This window comes from Mobula birostris, chromosome 2 (genome assembly GCF_030028105.1).
Source record: "Mobula birostris isolate sMobBir1 chromosome 2, sMobBir1.hap1, whole genome shotgun sequence".
Classification (NCBI taxonomy): domain Eukaryota; kingdom Metazoa; phylum Chordata; class Chondrichthyes; order Myliobatiformes; family Myliobatidae; genus Mobula; species Mobula birostris.
In genome coordinates this window covers 155,394,357-155,409,802 of record NC_092371.1, presented here as the reverse complement: position 1 = coordinate 155,409,802, position 15,446 = coordinate 155,394,357, and the positions used below count along the sequence as shown (strand labels likewise).

Here is a 15,446-nt window from a genome sequence, read left to right as displayed (position 1 = left end):
GCCTGCTCTGCCATTTGATCATTCCAATTTGTGTTCTCTGTTTTCTTCTTAAAATCATAATACATTGATATATTTACATCTGCAGGTTTTACCAGATACGTGCAACAATGAAGTTGCCTCCCAGAGTTCCTCATAAGTTGGAGGCAAGTCTACTGAATCCAGCAGGTAAGGAAAATGAAAGCCATTTTATTATTTAGGAACAGCCATACTGTTGGTGATAAACTCGAGATTCTGCAGATACAGGAAATCCAGAGTAACACCAATAAACTGCAGGAGGAACTCGGCAGGTAAGGCAGCATCCATGAAGAGGAATAAACAGTCAACATTTTGGGCTGAGACCCATTATCAGGACTTGGTTGTTAGACTAGTGTTGATTTGTGTGAACTGTCAAGAATTTGTTTGATTACTTTCTTCTATGAATATTCAAAGCTAAATACATATTGTCTTAGTTAAACAGCTTACAGATTTTCAAATTGGAAATGATGATTGAAGTGTTTAAAATGGTTTAATCCTTGCAACAAAGCAATATATTGGCTTGACATGACATCCTATCTTCCAAGGTCAAAGAAACTCCTGGGACTTTGCCCTAGACTTGTTAACATCTCAGTACCTTTTTGGTCCAAAATTTCCTTTCTCGTGTTGTTAAGTCAGGGTAACAGATTTCAGGGTGTCATGCTGATTCGACACTCACAATAAGTTCATTAATTTATTTTTTTTTAAATGATGATTATCCTTGTAGTATTTGAATAATTTTAGACATGATTGACAAATGTGTAATTCTCAGGCGGTAATACCATGACTTTGAACTTACGGAGACACAAGAATTCAGAGCAGAAAACAAACTGCTTTACAAGGTGATCTAAATTAATTACAAACATAAAACACACAATAGTTGATTGCATAAGATTCCTTATCTTAACGTAGCAGTGGTCTAGTGGGTTGGGACGTCTGATGCTGCAGGTTATATGCTGATGGTAATTGAGCAGGGTTTTCTTCAAACAAGTCTAGTCTAAGTCTCTGACTATGGTTGAAATGCATTAGGATAAACTGTTTCTTGTTTGGAGACGGCATCATGCAGTATCTCAAGTGCTTGGTTATAGCTGGCCGCTGGTGGTATGTAAACTACGGTCAGGATTACGGAGGAGAACTCTCTAGGTAAATAGAATAGGCGACATAAGATCAATAGGCGTGTTCAAGGTTTGTTCGACACGAGTTTGTGAAAACTGCCATGTTGGAGCACCAGCAAGAGTTTATCATGAAACACACTCCTCCATCTTTTGCCTTTTCCGAATCAGCAGTTCAATCCGTTCTCTAAACTGAGAAGCCTTCTGGCCTGATCACTGTATCTGGTGTGCTGGGAGAAAGTCATGTCTCATACAGACATAGAACATAACAATCCTTCAAATCCCTCCAATACAGCAATTATGCTCTCAGGTCCCCAATTTTGTTTTCTCGTGGTTGCACATTTGCTAATAATTTTATTTATTTTTATAGATAATGCCTGATTTGCTGAGCATTTTGTGTGTGTTGCTTAAGATTTCCAGTGTCTACAGAATTTGTGATTTGTTGGTTGGGGAAAAGTAGATATTTAAATCCCTGTAGATCTTTTTATGTATTTGTCCCTCATGGTACTGAACCATTTTAGTATTATTACAACTCAGTTAGTTGTTAATTATTCAGTCATTCACTTGGTTTGTGTCTCACATGTGATGAAATATATTCAGAGAATCAAGGTATATTGCTAAATAGTTATAATCTTGAAATCAACTCATTCATAGCTCTGCCACCCATATCCTAGAGTGTTTTAGAAACATTGAAAACCTACAGCACAATACATGACCTTGGGCCCACAAAGCTGTGCAGAACATGTTCTTACCTTAGAAATTACCTTGGGTTACCCATAGCCCTCTATTTTTCTGAGCTCTATGTATCTGTCCAGGAGTCTCTTATAAGACCCTGTCGTATCTGCCTCCACCACCGTCGCCGGCAACCTATTCCACACACTCACGACTCTCTACTTAACCCTGACATCTCCTCTGTACCTACTTCCAAGCACCTTAAAACTGTATCCTCTTGTGCTAGACATTTCAGCCCTGGGAAAAAGCCTCTGACTGTCCACACGATCAGTGCCTCTCATCATCTTATACACCTCTATCAGGTCACCTCTCATCCTCCATTGCTCCAAGGAAAAGAGGCTGAGTTCACTCAACCTATTCTCATAAGGCATGCTCCCCAATCCAGGCAACATCCTTGTAAATCTCCTCTGCTCCCTTTCTATGGTTTCCACATCCTTACTATAGTGAGGCATCCAGAACTGAGCACAGTACTCCAAGTGGGGTCTGACCTCTTGGCTCCTAAACTCAATCCCATGATTGATGAAGGTCAATGCACCGTATGTTTTCTTAGCCACAGAGTCAACCTGCACAGCAGCTTTGAGTGTCCTATGGACTCGGACCCCAAAATCCCTCTGATCCTCCACATTGCCAGGAGTCTAACCATTAATACTATATTCTGCCATCATATTTGACCTGCCAAAATGAATCACCTCACACTTATCTGGGTTGTACTCCATCTATCCACTATTCTTCTTAATATCTTGTACACCTCTATCATGTCTCCTTTCATCCTCCTACTCTCCAAAAGAGTAAAGCCCTAGCTCCCTTAATCTCTGATCATAATGCATACTCTCTAAACCAGGCAGCATCCTGGTAAATCTCCTCTGTGCCCTTTCCAATACTACCACATCCTTCCTATAATGAGGCGACCAGAATTGGACACAGTACTCCAAGTGTGGTCTAACCAGAGTTTTACAGAGCTGAATCATTACATCGCAACTCTTAAACTCTATCCCTCAACTTATGAAAACTAACACCCCATAAGCTTTCTTAACTACCCTATCTACCTGTGAGGCAACTTTCAGGGATCTGTGGACATGTACCCCCAGATCCCTCTGCTCCTCCACACTACCAAGTATCCTGACATTTACTTTGTACTTTGCCTTGGAGTTTGTCCTTCCAAAGTGTACCACCTCACCCTTCTCTGGGTTGAACTTCATCTGCGACTTCTCAGCCCACTTTTGCATTCTATCAAAGTCTCTCTGCAATCTTCGACAATCCTCAACACTATCTACAGCACCACCAACCTTTGTGTCATCTGCAAACTTGCCAACCCACCCTTCTACCCCCACATCCAGGTCGTTAATAAAAATCACGAGAAGTAGAGGTCCCAGAACAGATCCTTGTAGGACACCACTAGTCACAGCCCTCCAATCTGAATATACTCCCTCCACCACGACCCTCTGCCTTCTTCAGGCAAGCTAATTCTGAATCCACCTGGCCAAACTTCCCTGGATCCCATGCCTTCTGACTTTCTGAATAAGCCTACCGTGTGGAACCTTGTCAAATGCCTTACTATAATCCATGTAGATCACATCCACTGCATCTATATGCCTGGTCACCTCCTCAAAGAACTTTATCAGGCTTGTTAGACACGATCTGCCCTTCACAAAGCCATGCTGACTGTCCCTGATCAGACCATGATTCTCTAAATGCCCACGGATCCTATCTCTTTAAGAGTCTTTTCCAACAGCTTTCCCACCACAGATGTAAGGCTCACTGGTCTATAATTACCCGGACTATCCCTACTACCTTTTTTGAACAAGGGAACAACATTCCCCTCTCTCCAATCCTCCGGTACCATTCCCGTAGACAATGAGGACATAAAGATCCTAGCCAGAGGCTCAGCAATCTCTTCCCTCGCTGACAGAAAGAGCTTCTTCCTGTTCTGTTCTTATACTTTATATTATCCTCTCCATGTCATGACCATTGTAAAATATTGTGCTTAAAGCAGCTGCTGTTTATCAACATTTGAAAGGAATACTGTAGAGGAGGCAACACACATAAAAGTTGCTGGTGAACACAGCAGGCCAGGCAGCATCTCTAGGAAGAGGTGCAGTCGACGTTTCAGGCCGAGACCCTTCGTCAGGACTAACTCAGGACGAAGGGGCTCGGCCTGAAATGTCGACTGCACCTCTTCCTAGAGATGTTGCCTGTCCTGCTGCGTTCACCAGCAACTTTTATGTGTGTTGCTTGAATTTCCAGCATCTGCAGAATTCCTACTGTAGAGGAAGCATTGATACGCACTCATGATTAGGAAATGTACTGTAAATGTATATCTCTAAAACAAAATTGCAGCATTCCACACTTCTGGTATGCTCTATTGTTTTAAAATACTGTCAAATAAAAATTCCTATTTAATATATAGAGACTGTTTGAACAGTATCATAATACTTAGTTACATTTAATGGTGGATGTACTTTTTATTTCCTTTTCTAGGTTCTGAACTTGCCTTTCCTGCTTCTGTTCAAGATTGTACAGCCTGCAGTAAAACTTTTCAGATTCTTTATAAAAATGAAGAGATTATTGTTAATGATATATTACTCCTGAAAGTTAAAATGTTGCTTGATAGCAGAAAGGTAAACAATCCATTTAATTTCAAATTATATTTCAAATTTTAAATCAGAATATCAAAGTTGATATTTCATAAGTATTAGCTAGAGTATTATCAACTTGTGATCTTGTCCAGCACTTGTATTTATATTATTCCTTAAATGTAGAAAATCGAAGTATGTCATTTAAGCCATTAAGCAGAAAATACATGAAGGTTATTAAGACTTCAGACATTAGTTCTAACTATGTTAAGCAAAAGCTTTGTCTTAAGTGTACTTTAAACCATTCAGCCATGGAACATAGAGATGGTATTAAGCTGGGGTCTATGCGGGGTAGTGGGTAGTGGCTCCATATGTCACTACTACAGTGCGTGACGACCCTGCCTTACAGGAGTCCCAGGCTCAGCTGGCTCCGGTTGACAGTACCCGGTATGGGCCCCTATCCGGGGTTAAGGATCCCACTGCCTTGTGGGTATCTTCAGGAGAAGAGAAGGCTTAGGAGTAAACCCTATACAAATCTGGAGTGGAGCCCCAAAGGCAGTTGGATGACGTATCACGTCACCTCCCGGCAGCTCCTGCTGCCAAGCTGGTGCCTCACGGAAGTAGTCCAAACTGCTTTGCATTCCTTTGCACTACATCTGCGAGGCCGAGAGGGGGATCTTGATGTCTGGGCAGCCCAGGATCTCCATATTCATTGCCCAGGTCTGCGCCCCGAAACCGGGCGCATCCATTGTCTACTTAAACAGACGGAGCCATTACATTATGCAGGACCATCTATCAAGCATCCAACTTTGCAGTAGGTGAGAATAAACTGTCATGGATCAAATCAGTTCTGACTTGGAAAATTAATCATTATGAGGGAAGCAACCAAGAAGGGTTGATTAACTTTCATCCTGATTAAATTCTTAAATTATTTAATGTAGAAAAGCAAACATAGTGGTACAACTAGCTTGCCATGAGGGACCACATAGACAACATCCACTAGCGTATGAACTAAGAGAATTGTCAGATATGACTTCCTAAGCACAAAGCCATGCTGACTGTCCCAAATCAGACCCTGTCTTTCCAAATGTTGGTAGATCCTGGCTTTCAGAATCCTTTCCAGCAATTCACTCACCACTGACGTCAGACTCAGTGGCCTGAAATTTCCTGACTTATTTTTACTACCATTTTTAAATAATTGTATCACATTAGCAACTCTGTACTCTTCTGGAGCCTCGCCTGTGGCCAAAGATGAAGCAAAAATTTCAGTAGGGACCTCCAGGATTTTTTTTTCTCGCATCCCAGAAGATCCAAGAATACATCAGGTTAAGGTCTAGAATGCTGTACTTTAAGTCCTAGGAATTTATCTACCTTAATATACTTTAAGGCCTCCAATACCTCTTCCCTAATTTTAAGTTGTCCAAAGCATCACCATTCATTTTCCACATTTGCTTATCTTCCGTCACTTTCTCTAGTGAAAACTAAAGAGAAGTATTAATTAAAAGTCTTTTCCATTTCCTTCAGTTCCACAAACATGTGGTCATACTGACCTTAAATGAAACCTATTCTCTACCAGCCACCTTTTTACTCATAATATACCAATTAAATCCCTAGGGATTTTTGCCTCATTTTGGCTTCCAGAACCCCCTCATAGCTTTTTGACCTAACTTCTCTATTAAATGAACTTCTACACTCGTCATCAAGTGATTCACTAGTTCCCAATTGCTTATACACGCTTTTTTTAAGTCAGAGCCAGAATATCTTTTCTCAGCCAGTAAGTGTACCAGCCTTTACATTTACCCTAACAGGAATGTGCACACCATGAATTCTTCACATCATATTTTTATAAGCCTCTCATTCGGCAGATACTCCTCTCCCTGCAATCAACCTCTACAAGATCCTGCCCAGTGGCTCCAAATATTGCTCTGCCCCATCAATATTGCCCTATCATGTTTTCAACCAGCTGCAGTCTCTCGGTATATCCGTCCCTCTGGTAGCAACTGTTTTTCAGCTCCATCAACTCAGGTTTAATTGTCTAGAATTGGCATGTTCTCCCTGTGAGTACATGGGTTTCCTCCAACATCCCAAAGATTTATGGGATGGTAGATTAATTGCCTAATAAAAATTGCTCCAAGTGAGTACGTGAGAGCAAGTTTCTGGGGAGGTGAGAACAGCTGCTGCAAATGCACTGAAACTAAAATAAGATTCCTGGAGGATTGGTGTAAATGATTGCTTATTGTTTGGCATGGACTTGATGAACCAGGACTGTTCCATGCTCTATGGCTCTCTAAGAAAATATGGACAGTCCGATAGATAATAATATGTGGATGTTCAGACGCCATTGCATAACTTAGTACATTGTGGAACGCTTGAGTATAGAAGCATATGAGATAAATGTGTGTGTGCGGAATTGAGAAAGGTTAGGAGGTTGAGAGAATTAATGAACAGAATTTGTATGCAGTAAGATATTGTACCTGATTTTGAGAGGTAGTTTTGAAATTTGCAGATGATACAAAACCTGAGAAGAATAATAAAATGGGTCAGAGGTGATTGATTAAGAGATAGATATGTGACTGGTGAAGATTATTACATTTGAGATTTTTTTTTTAATTTTGAAAGAGAAACAAGGAGATAGAGTACAATAGGGGTGCAAGGGTGACTAGATGGTGAATATTTTTTTTTAAGAAAAGCAAGTCAATAAAATAATTGTAAGTGGAAAGCGTTCCACCCATGGGCAAAATTTTCGTCAAAGTTGGAAAATCTCAGCATTCTGCATAGTAAAATTGTGGAAAGCTTTAAGTCTGACTTTAAATTCTTATATGTGCTTAGAATTTCACAACTCTCATCATGCATGAATGGACCAGTTGGGGCAAAAATATTTACAGTATTTTGCAATGTGTCATGTTTTAATTCTGTCAGTAATGAGTTTGAAGTATTAAGGTCATTAGGTCTTTTAGAAAGAGAATAAATTAATGGAAAGTACAATTTACATTAATATTAAATACTAACATGCAAAATATGATCACAGTATTCGCTATTTTGGAAGTTGGTTAGAAATAAAAATTCTAAAATGTTTTAGGAAGTCAAATGATTTAATTTTTTGTCTAGATTGAAGAATCCCTGAATGAGATGGATTTCCAACTGTCTTTAGATCTCAACTTTACCGATAAAGATTTTACGTAAGTTCTCGTTAAAATATTTCAAGTTTTTAATTAGACTTGTAAACCTTCTCTGAACTGCTAATATAATATGACCCTTTCTTTAAAAAAGACCAGTACTGTTTCCAGTACTCCAGATGAAGTCTCAGTAGTGTCCTATATACTGGAAATAACTTTGGCAAACGTTTTTATATGGGAAGTAAACACACCTATCACCCGCATCAACAAACCCATAGAACAGAATGCCAAGTATTCCTTCAGTTATTGTATAATTTATACAGATGTTTCATTAAGTCAGTACCATCGAGGTCTTTATAAAAAGGTGATTTTTTTAAAAATTGTTTTCCAGATTTGATGACCTGAAATCTCTACAATTAATTAGTAGTCGGACATTAAAGATGCACTTCAATTTACATCGAGGACTTCACCACCATGTCAATGTAATGTTTGATTATTTCCACCTCTCTGTTGTATCAATTACTATACATGCCTCCTTGGTTGCACTTCATCAGCCTCTAATAAGGTGAGTCTTTAATCATAAATTAATAATGAAGAAAGGGTAATACAGAGAATTCTAGTTAATTGGGACCATTACATTTTGCCTCAGTTAAGCAGCTGCCCGATTAGCAGAAGTTTCGTGGAAATAGTTTTTTAAAAAAGTATAAAAAAGACAAACTACCATTCAACTGATTAACAAATTATATATTTAAATGAAATACTGAACAAATTATAACATTGTCAGTACTACTACAGTATTATCCAACAGTGCATTAGTTCTAAATTGTTATCAACAGGGAAGTTCATCCAGTGTATGCTGCAGCTTTCTTTTGATTGACTGTCGATGAACAATATCATGACAGACACCTAGTGTAGATTGTGGACTACCTTCATACAATGCATTCAACGATTGCATCCTCCAAATGTTCATTTTCATTGTAACATTCAAGATGATTGTTAACACCTTCAGATTCTCCAAGTTCCTAACTTGTTGAAGTAGTGACGTCATTTCATTTTTCACTCCCGGCTGTTTCTGGGATCTTCAAGTCTGAATGTTTGAAACCACGCTAAGCAAAACAGGTCAGAATAGTCTTACTGCTTATTTCTCATCAACCACCAGTAACTAAAATCAGTGCTTTTTGAACACGAGCACGTGCAACTGACGTGATTCAAAAACAGTTCGTTGTAAGCACGGTGTGGTGTCTAATGGCCTCACAACTGCACTCATCTGAAGCTAGTTAGAAACTGTTCAACAGTCTCCTGCCCCATTTAAGTGGCATACGAGGGGTGATTGATAACTTTGTGGCCTAAGGTAGGAAAAGTCAATTTTAGAAAACCTAGCACATTTATTTTTCCTACATTTACACACTTAATCCAGCAGTCGTGGAGCATACGGGATCCCTTCTTTGTAGAAGTCGGCGTCCTGGACCTCCAGAAAGTGGCCCACAGCAGGGGTGATTGATAAGTTTGTGGCCTAAGGCAGGAGGAAATGAGTTATTAACTTCGAACTTTCTGCATTTTCACTCGGAATTGAACTGCGCGTGCATGTAACGAGAGCTGTATAACTCATCTCCTTCTGCCTTAGGCCACGAACTTATCAATCACCCTTGCCATGGACCACTTCTACAAAGAAGGGATCCGTATGCTCCACGATCGCTGGACTAAATGTGCACATGTGGGAGGGGACTATGTTGAAAAATAAATGTGGTAGATTTTCTAAAATTGACTCCTCCTACCTTGGGCCATGAACTTATCAATCATCCCTCATAGAGTCCCAAGTAAATGAAAATAATTCTGACTCTTTTTTCGATTAATTTTTGTTCTTTAAGAGTCACCCCAAATAACCGGCTGCCCTGATTAACAGATGGCCCAATTAACCAGAATCCACACTATATATTCTTTGAACTGAAATTATATGATTATTTCTCATAAGCTTAATATTACAATAAATTGTTCATGGTTATGTCTGCTTGCTGTTGTCTCAGAAACAACAGTATTTGTCATTATCAAAATGCCTATCAAGATAATGTAATCCCTACAGTGCCTTGAAAAAATACTCAGCTCCCACAGCTATCTTCACATTTTACAGTCTCATTTTCTAAATTTAAAATGTATTGAAGTGGGATTTTTGAGCTACTCTACAAAACATTGTGCAAGGTGTTCATCCCCTTTGTAATTATTACACTAACTTTCCTCAGATGCAATATTATATATTACCTTATCAACTCACCCAGTTTGTTGATGTAGGAAATTGGAAGATCAGCTATTTTAATGAATTCATAAGATATCTCTGAGGTCCAATGGTATGGTAGATTTTCAACAGACCAAACCAAAATGAAAACAAATGAGTATTTAAGACAAGTCAGGGAAATAATAATAGAGAAGCGCAAATCTGAGGAAGGATACAAGACAGTCTCAAAAGCACTAACAGTGCCTCGGAGCTCAGTGCAATCCGTCATGGAAAAAGTGGAAAAAATACGAAACCACAGCCGCACTGCCTAGGTCAGGCTGCCCTTCTAAACGTAGTCGCTGGAGAAGAATGGCACTTGTAAGAGGCTGCTGTGACGCCAATAGTCACTCTGAGTGAGCTGCGGAAGTCAGTGGCCTCGCACAAAAAACGGTACTTATGAAAGAGTGGAAAGGAAGAAGCTCAGGCTGAAAAATAGCATATCTTTGCCCACAAAGATTCTGCAAAGCATCACTTAGAAGATTATGTAAAGGGATGGAAGAAAGTCTTCTGATCGGATGAGATCAAAGTGGAACTTTTGGGCCTCAATGCTAAGTGGTATGTGTGGCCTAAATCTGTTGTTGCACATCAGCCGGGTAACGCCATCCCTACTGTAAAGTATGGTGGAAGTAGCACCATGCTATGGGGATCTGATCAGGATAGATGGCAAATGAATGCAGCTAAATACAGAGAGATCCTGGATTTAAAAACTGTTAGACTCTGCTGGAAGGCTTAAACTGGGGAGGAAGTTGGTCTTTCAGCAAGACAGTGAAAGACACTGCCATAGCAACCTTGGCAAATCATCCATAAAGACTACTGGATGTAATAGCTGTGAGAGGTGGTTCAACTAAGTACTGTGTAAAGGGATATGAATACTTTTGAACTGCTGGCATTTTAAATTTTGAAATTTTAGTAGTTTATGCTTTACGATTTTTTGGGTTCTGAAAAAAAGGTGGAGGCGATTCACACAAAAAATTCTCAGTTAAATTGATCTAAATCCTTGGTTGTAATACACATTTATGTGAACAAAGGGTTGGCTGCTGAATACTTTTACAAGGCACTGTATGTAGGAATTCTTTAATACATGTTTTTCATTCGATTGTGTGAATAAATAGAGGAATAGATTGTAGGTGTGAATATTTTTGAAGTTTTTTTCAGAGATAATGATGGCGCTGGTGTTCTATTACCTTGCACAGCCTAAAGATACACAGATTGGAAGGTTAAATTGATCTTTGTAAATTGTTCCTTGGGTGTGCGTGAGTAAGAGAATTTGGAAGAAGATGATGGAAATGCAGGAGCAATAAAATTGATATAAGATTAGTGTAAATGGGCATATGTGGTCAATATAGATTTGTTGGATTCACTTCCAAGCTGTATGACTATCATTAGTGCCAGCCCAAAGGGAGTAAGATCATGCAAGGTGAACAGAAGCTTGTTAGGAGAGCCATTTTTAAAAAAAATCAAGAAAATTTATGGAGGAAGAGTTGATGTATTGCATTTTTATTCACAGACCAGAAGTGATCAGTGCTGTAAAGTAATAAATGAGATTGATATTCTGCTTGCTTGGAAAGGGCAGAAGTGTATTTTAAATATTTGTGATAACAATGCATTCAGGGTATTTGGCAAAGAAAAGGATGGTAATATTGATTGAATAGAATGGGCTATACCAGCGAGCGAAATGTCCTGGAACAATCAAGAATAGAACCTACTTGCTTAGAATTAAGAAACGATTGAGGTGTGATTGCACTAGTGTAATTGTTCTAAAGGCTACCAGTTAATGGGAAGGATATCTTGGAGTAAATTTGAAGTGGAATTGCAGAGGTGTGTAAAAGCCATAGTCACAATCATTAGAGATAAAACAGATCCAAAAATACACTAGGATTGCAGTAACATAAGGGAATGAGTTTTTGACATCGTTCAGGAGAACTTGCACAACCGGTATGTTTCTGGGCACATCAAAAAAAAAAAGGCATTTGTGTACTGGGAAATGAGCTGTGTAAATGGAGCATATGTCAATGAGGAAGCATCTCGTGGACAGCAATCATAATTTCTCAGTTTAGAATGGATAAAACAATATGGGGTAATGCAGTCCATGGTTTAAAAAAAAAAAGATAGTCAAGAGGAAAAGAGCTAATTTCAGTAGGCTGAGAATAGATCCATTCTGTGAATATCCATCATTCTTTTGATCTGCACATTATTCACACATTCCTCTCTCTGGTTCACCTGTATCACCTTCCTCCTTGGTCCACTGTCCTTTCCTATCAGAGTCCATCTTCTTCATCCCTTTGTCACTTATACCAATCACTCTCCAGCTTCTAACATTATTCCCACTCTTCCCTCTCCCTCACATGCCTATTGTCCTCTTCTCCCTTCGATCTACCCTTCTCCCATGTTTTTATGCTGGCTATCTCTCCTCCTTCCTTCCAAATATCAACGGCCCATGTCCCTCCATCGATACTGCCTGAGTTGCTCCAGATTTCCAGCACATGTTAGCTTCTTACTGTTCCTTTTGATACAATGTGTGTCTGCTTCAGAATCAATTATGTTTTGTTTAAAACAAGATATTTATTTTTCTCTGAGACTTGGATTCAAGTTCTATTGTACAATTTGTTTTTCCTTTGAAGATTCTAAAGATCACTGTAAACAGAAAGGGTTCAATTTTATTTTGGAAATGTAATAAAATCAGATATAATTTGACACAATTAACGTGATGAATTTATGGTTGCCAGGGTATCTGGGGTGGAAAAAATTAAAGTCACTTTATGCTTAAACTAAAAATTGACTCAATGTTGTGGACAAAATGAGCCTTGCAGTATACTGTATCTAGCTTTTATTATAGCTGTTCTGGGAATGCTTAGTGCATTGGTTACAGAAATCTATTCGTTGGTATTAACTTTCACAATTCGGTCTGAATTTAAACTTTCGCTTTCATGTGCTTTCTCAATAACCTGAACCAACACTTTTGTTTCCTATTTAGCTTTCCTCGTCCAGTGAAGAACACTTGGTTAAACAGGAATGCCCCAGCACAAAGCAAAGATTATGCCATTCCATCTCTTGAGTGTGTGGTTTTTGGCAGCAACTATACAAAACAATTATTACCTGATGTAAGTTAACATAATCATGTCAGTTTGTGACAACACTAAGATAATGGTTGAATAGAGTTATTGTTAATTTAGCACTTTGACTTCCTAAGCAATCTAGATTTTGATCCATAAACTGATACCTTGCTTAGCAATCAGGATGAATTCCCAGGAATAAGATTGCTAATGAAATCAGCACCAAGAGCAGTCATTATAATATTTTGTATATAGATGTATAAGATATTTTGAACATAGATGTGATTCTACAGGGAACACATTACAAGTTCCAGTTCTTCATATTATTGCATGCTACTTGTGCATCTGGTTGAAAGCTCTGTCTTTCATTGATGCCCCTGCAGTAAAGAAACAGTTAAATTGATCTCATCACCTGGCTAAGTGTGGAATGAGTCACTGAGGCAATTTATTGTGGTTGCCTGTGAGTGGGACTTGCAAGGCAACTCTCAGCATTGACATGCAGGGCTTGAGCACATCCTGGTCAGGACAAAAGGTCCTGACAAAGGGCCTCAGCCTGAAATGTTGACTGTACCTCTTGTTATAGATGCCGCCTGGCCTTTTGTGTTCTACTAGCATTTTGTGTGTGTTCCTGGTCAGCATGTTGAGTATGGGCATTGCTGGGTCTGGCAGCTCCTGCATCATTTGTTGACAGACTACCAGAATTGTATGGTCTCTCTCAACACCTCCCGTTGGAAGACATAGAAGCTGCTGTTTCCCCTTCTCTTAGTTTGGCCGCGCAGCTCTTTCCAAATTGGAGATTTCTCTTTTGTAACCAGCTCAGCAGCACTTCCTGGCGCATTGTCTCATTCCTCCAGGATCATCCATGGAGAACTGAGGTTTGTACTATGTTGAGAAGTGGGATAGCCAAGCAGATGTCTTTTTTTAAAAAGCCTGTTGCTTACATACCTGTGCGTAGTTATATTCCAGGATAAGGAGTGCTAAATGAATCTTAAGGTGGTATACGGTGACTTAGAAACATAGAAAACCTACAGCACAATACAGGCCCTTCGGCCCACAATGCTGTGCCGAACATATACATACTTACTTTTGAAATTACCTAGGGTTACCCATAGCCCTCTATTTTTCTAAGCTCCATGTACCTATCCAGGAGTCTCTTAAAAGACCCTATCGTATCCGCCTCCACTACCATTGCCGGCAGCCCATTTCAAACACTCACCACTTTCTGTGGGGGAGAAAAACTTACCCCTGACATCTCCTCTGTATCTACTTCCAAGTACCTTTAAACTGTGCCCTCTCATGTTAGCCATTTCAGCCCTGGGAAAAAGCCTCTGGCTATCCACACGATCAGTGCCTCTCGTCATCTTATACAACTGTACATATTCTGATAATAAGTTTATTTCGAACATTGATCATGGATCTGTGGGTAGCTCTAAGCTTGTGTGTTTCAAATTCATCCCCCATACATAAAAAATAGGAGTTGACCATGCATCCTAATCTGACATCACATCTGATCCTGTACTTGTACACTTTCCTGCACAGTCCTCAGTTTTTTAGTGTCTTGTATCCAAATATCTTTCAAAGTCAGCCATGCATTTGACTGATCATCTACAGCCTTCTGATATTAGATGTGACGAAAAACCAAGTTATCAGAAGATTGATGCTGATGAGCGAGATCAGAGAGACAAAGGGAGAAGCATTCAAAATGTTAATGAGAGAGGAGAGAGATTAACGAAAAGAGACACAGTTCCGAGTATTGACAGACCGGTTACTTTGAACCTGAACTGTTTGAAGTTTGGTGGACAGGCGATACCCCAGCAGGGGGATAAAAGGAACAGGTTCGCTAAGGCACAACAGACACCACGAGATCACGAGATAACGAGACCCTGGAAGTGCGGTGTACCCCCACAAGTTGGTGAGAGTTTGGAGATCTGGTCATGGGACCGACCATAGATGCACAGGGTGAAAAGGTACGATTGGCGGGAACCTGGTGTGTGTGTCCGCCCTTGCCTGGGTGCCGGGTTTACCGCGGAAGAACGATCGTATCCGGAACAGAGGGGTCACAGTCGGTGACCTCAGAAGACATTAAAAGGGCTCGCCCGAAAGATAATTGCGAGGAACAACAAAGGTCTGTTTGAATCAGAATTTGCATATTCGCTCTCTCTCTCTCCAACGGCACAACAGCGATTGCTGCGAACTGTACTAAGCTGAACTGAACTCTGCGTCACTTGAGACTGATCATTTTACCCCTAGACTGCGATAGAGCTTGTTTGATTCCTATTACCCTAGTTTTGTGTACATGTGTGGTTTTATCATTGCTAACCTGTTGCATTTATATCCTTACAATTAGAGTACTGTGTTACTTATTTCTTTAATAAAACTTTCTTAGTTCCAGTAATCCAGACTCCAACTAAGTGGTCCATTTCTGCTGGTTTGGCAACCCAGTTACGGGGTACGTAACATAGAAAATAGCAAGTTTCAGAAAATTTCCAATGGGGTTCCATTTTTTAAAACCTTAATTGTTTCTTTTCCACAGATGCGGAGTTTTTTTTGTTCAGCCTTTTCCACTTTGTTTTTATATC

The 15,446-nt window shown here is 39.6% G+C and overlaps 1 protein-coding gene across 8 annotated transcripts in view; it reads left to right on the top strand.

The window, feature by feature from the left end:
* fam135a (family with sequence similarity 135 member A) overlaps nucleotides 1-15,446 on the top strand; it is a 120,414-nt gene that overhangs the window by 31,111 nt on the left and 73,857 nt on the right. For 7 of the 8 annotated variants that reach the window (XR_011884553.1, XM_072250438.1, XM_072250432.1 and 4 more), the window contains exons 4-8: nucleotides 86-165; nucleotides 4,335-4,474; nucleotides 7,538-7,608; nucleotides 7,937-8,110; nucleotides 12,789-12,915. Coding sequence is in view for 7 of the 8 variants with exons in the window: in XM_072250438.1 (XP_072106539.1) it covers nucleotides 86-165; nucleotides 4,335-4,474; nucleotides 7,538-7,608; nucleotides 7,937-8,110; nucleotides 12,789-12,915 (592 nt within the window). In the remaining variant the exon portion in view is untranslated. Of the gene's footprint in view, nucleotides 1-85; nucleotides 166-4,334; nucleotides 4,475-7,537; nucleotides 7,609-7,936; nucleotides 8,111-12,788; nucleotides 12,916-15,446 lie in introns of those variants that run through there. The other variant, XM_072250461.1, reaches the window with a different exon arrangement.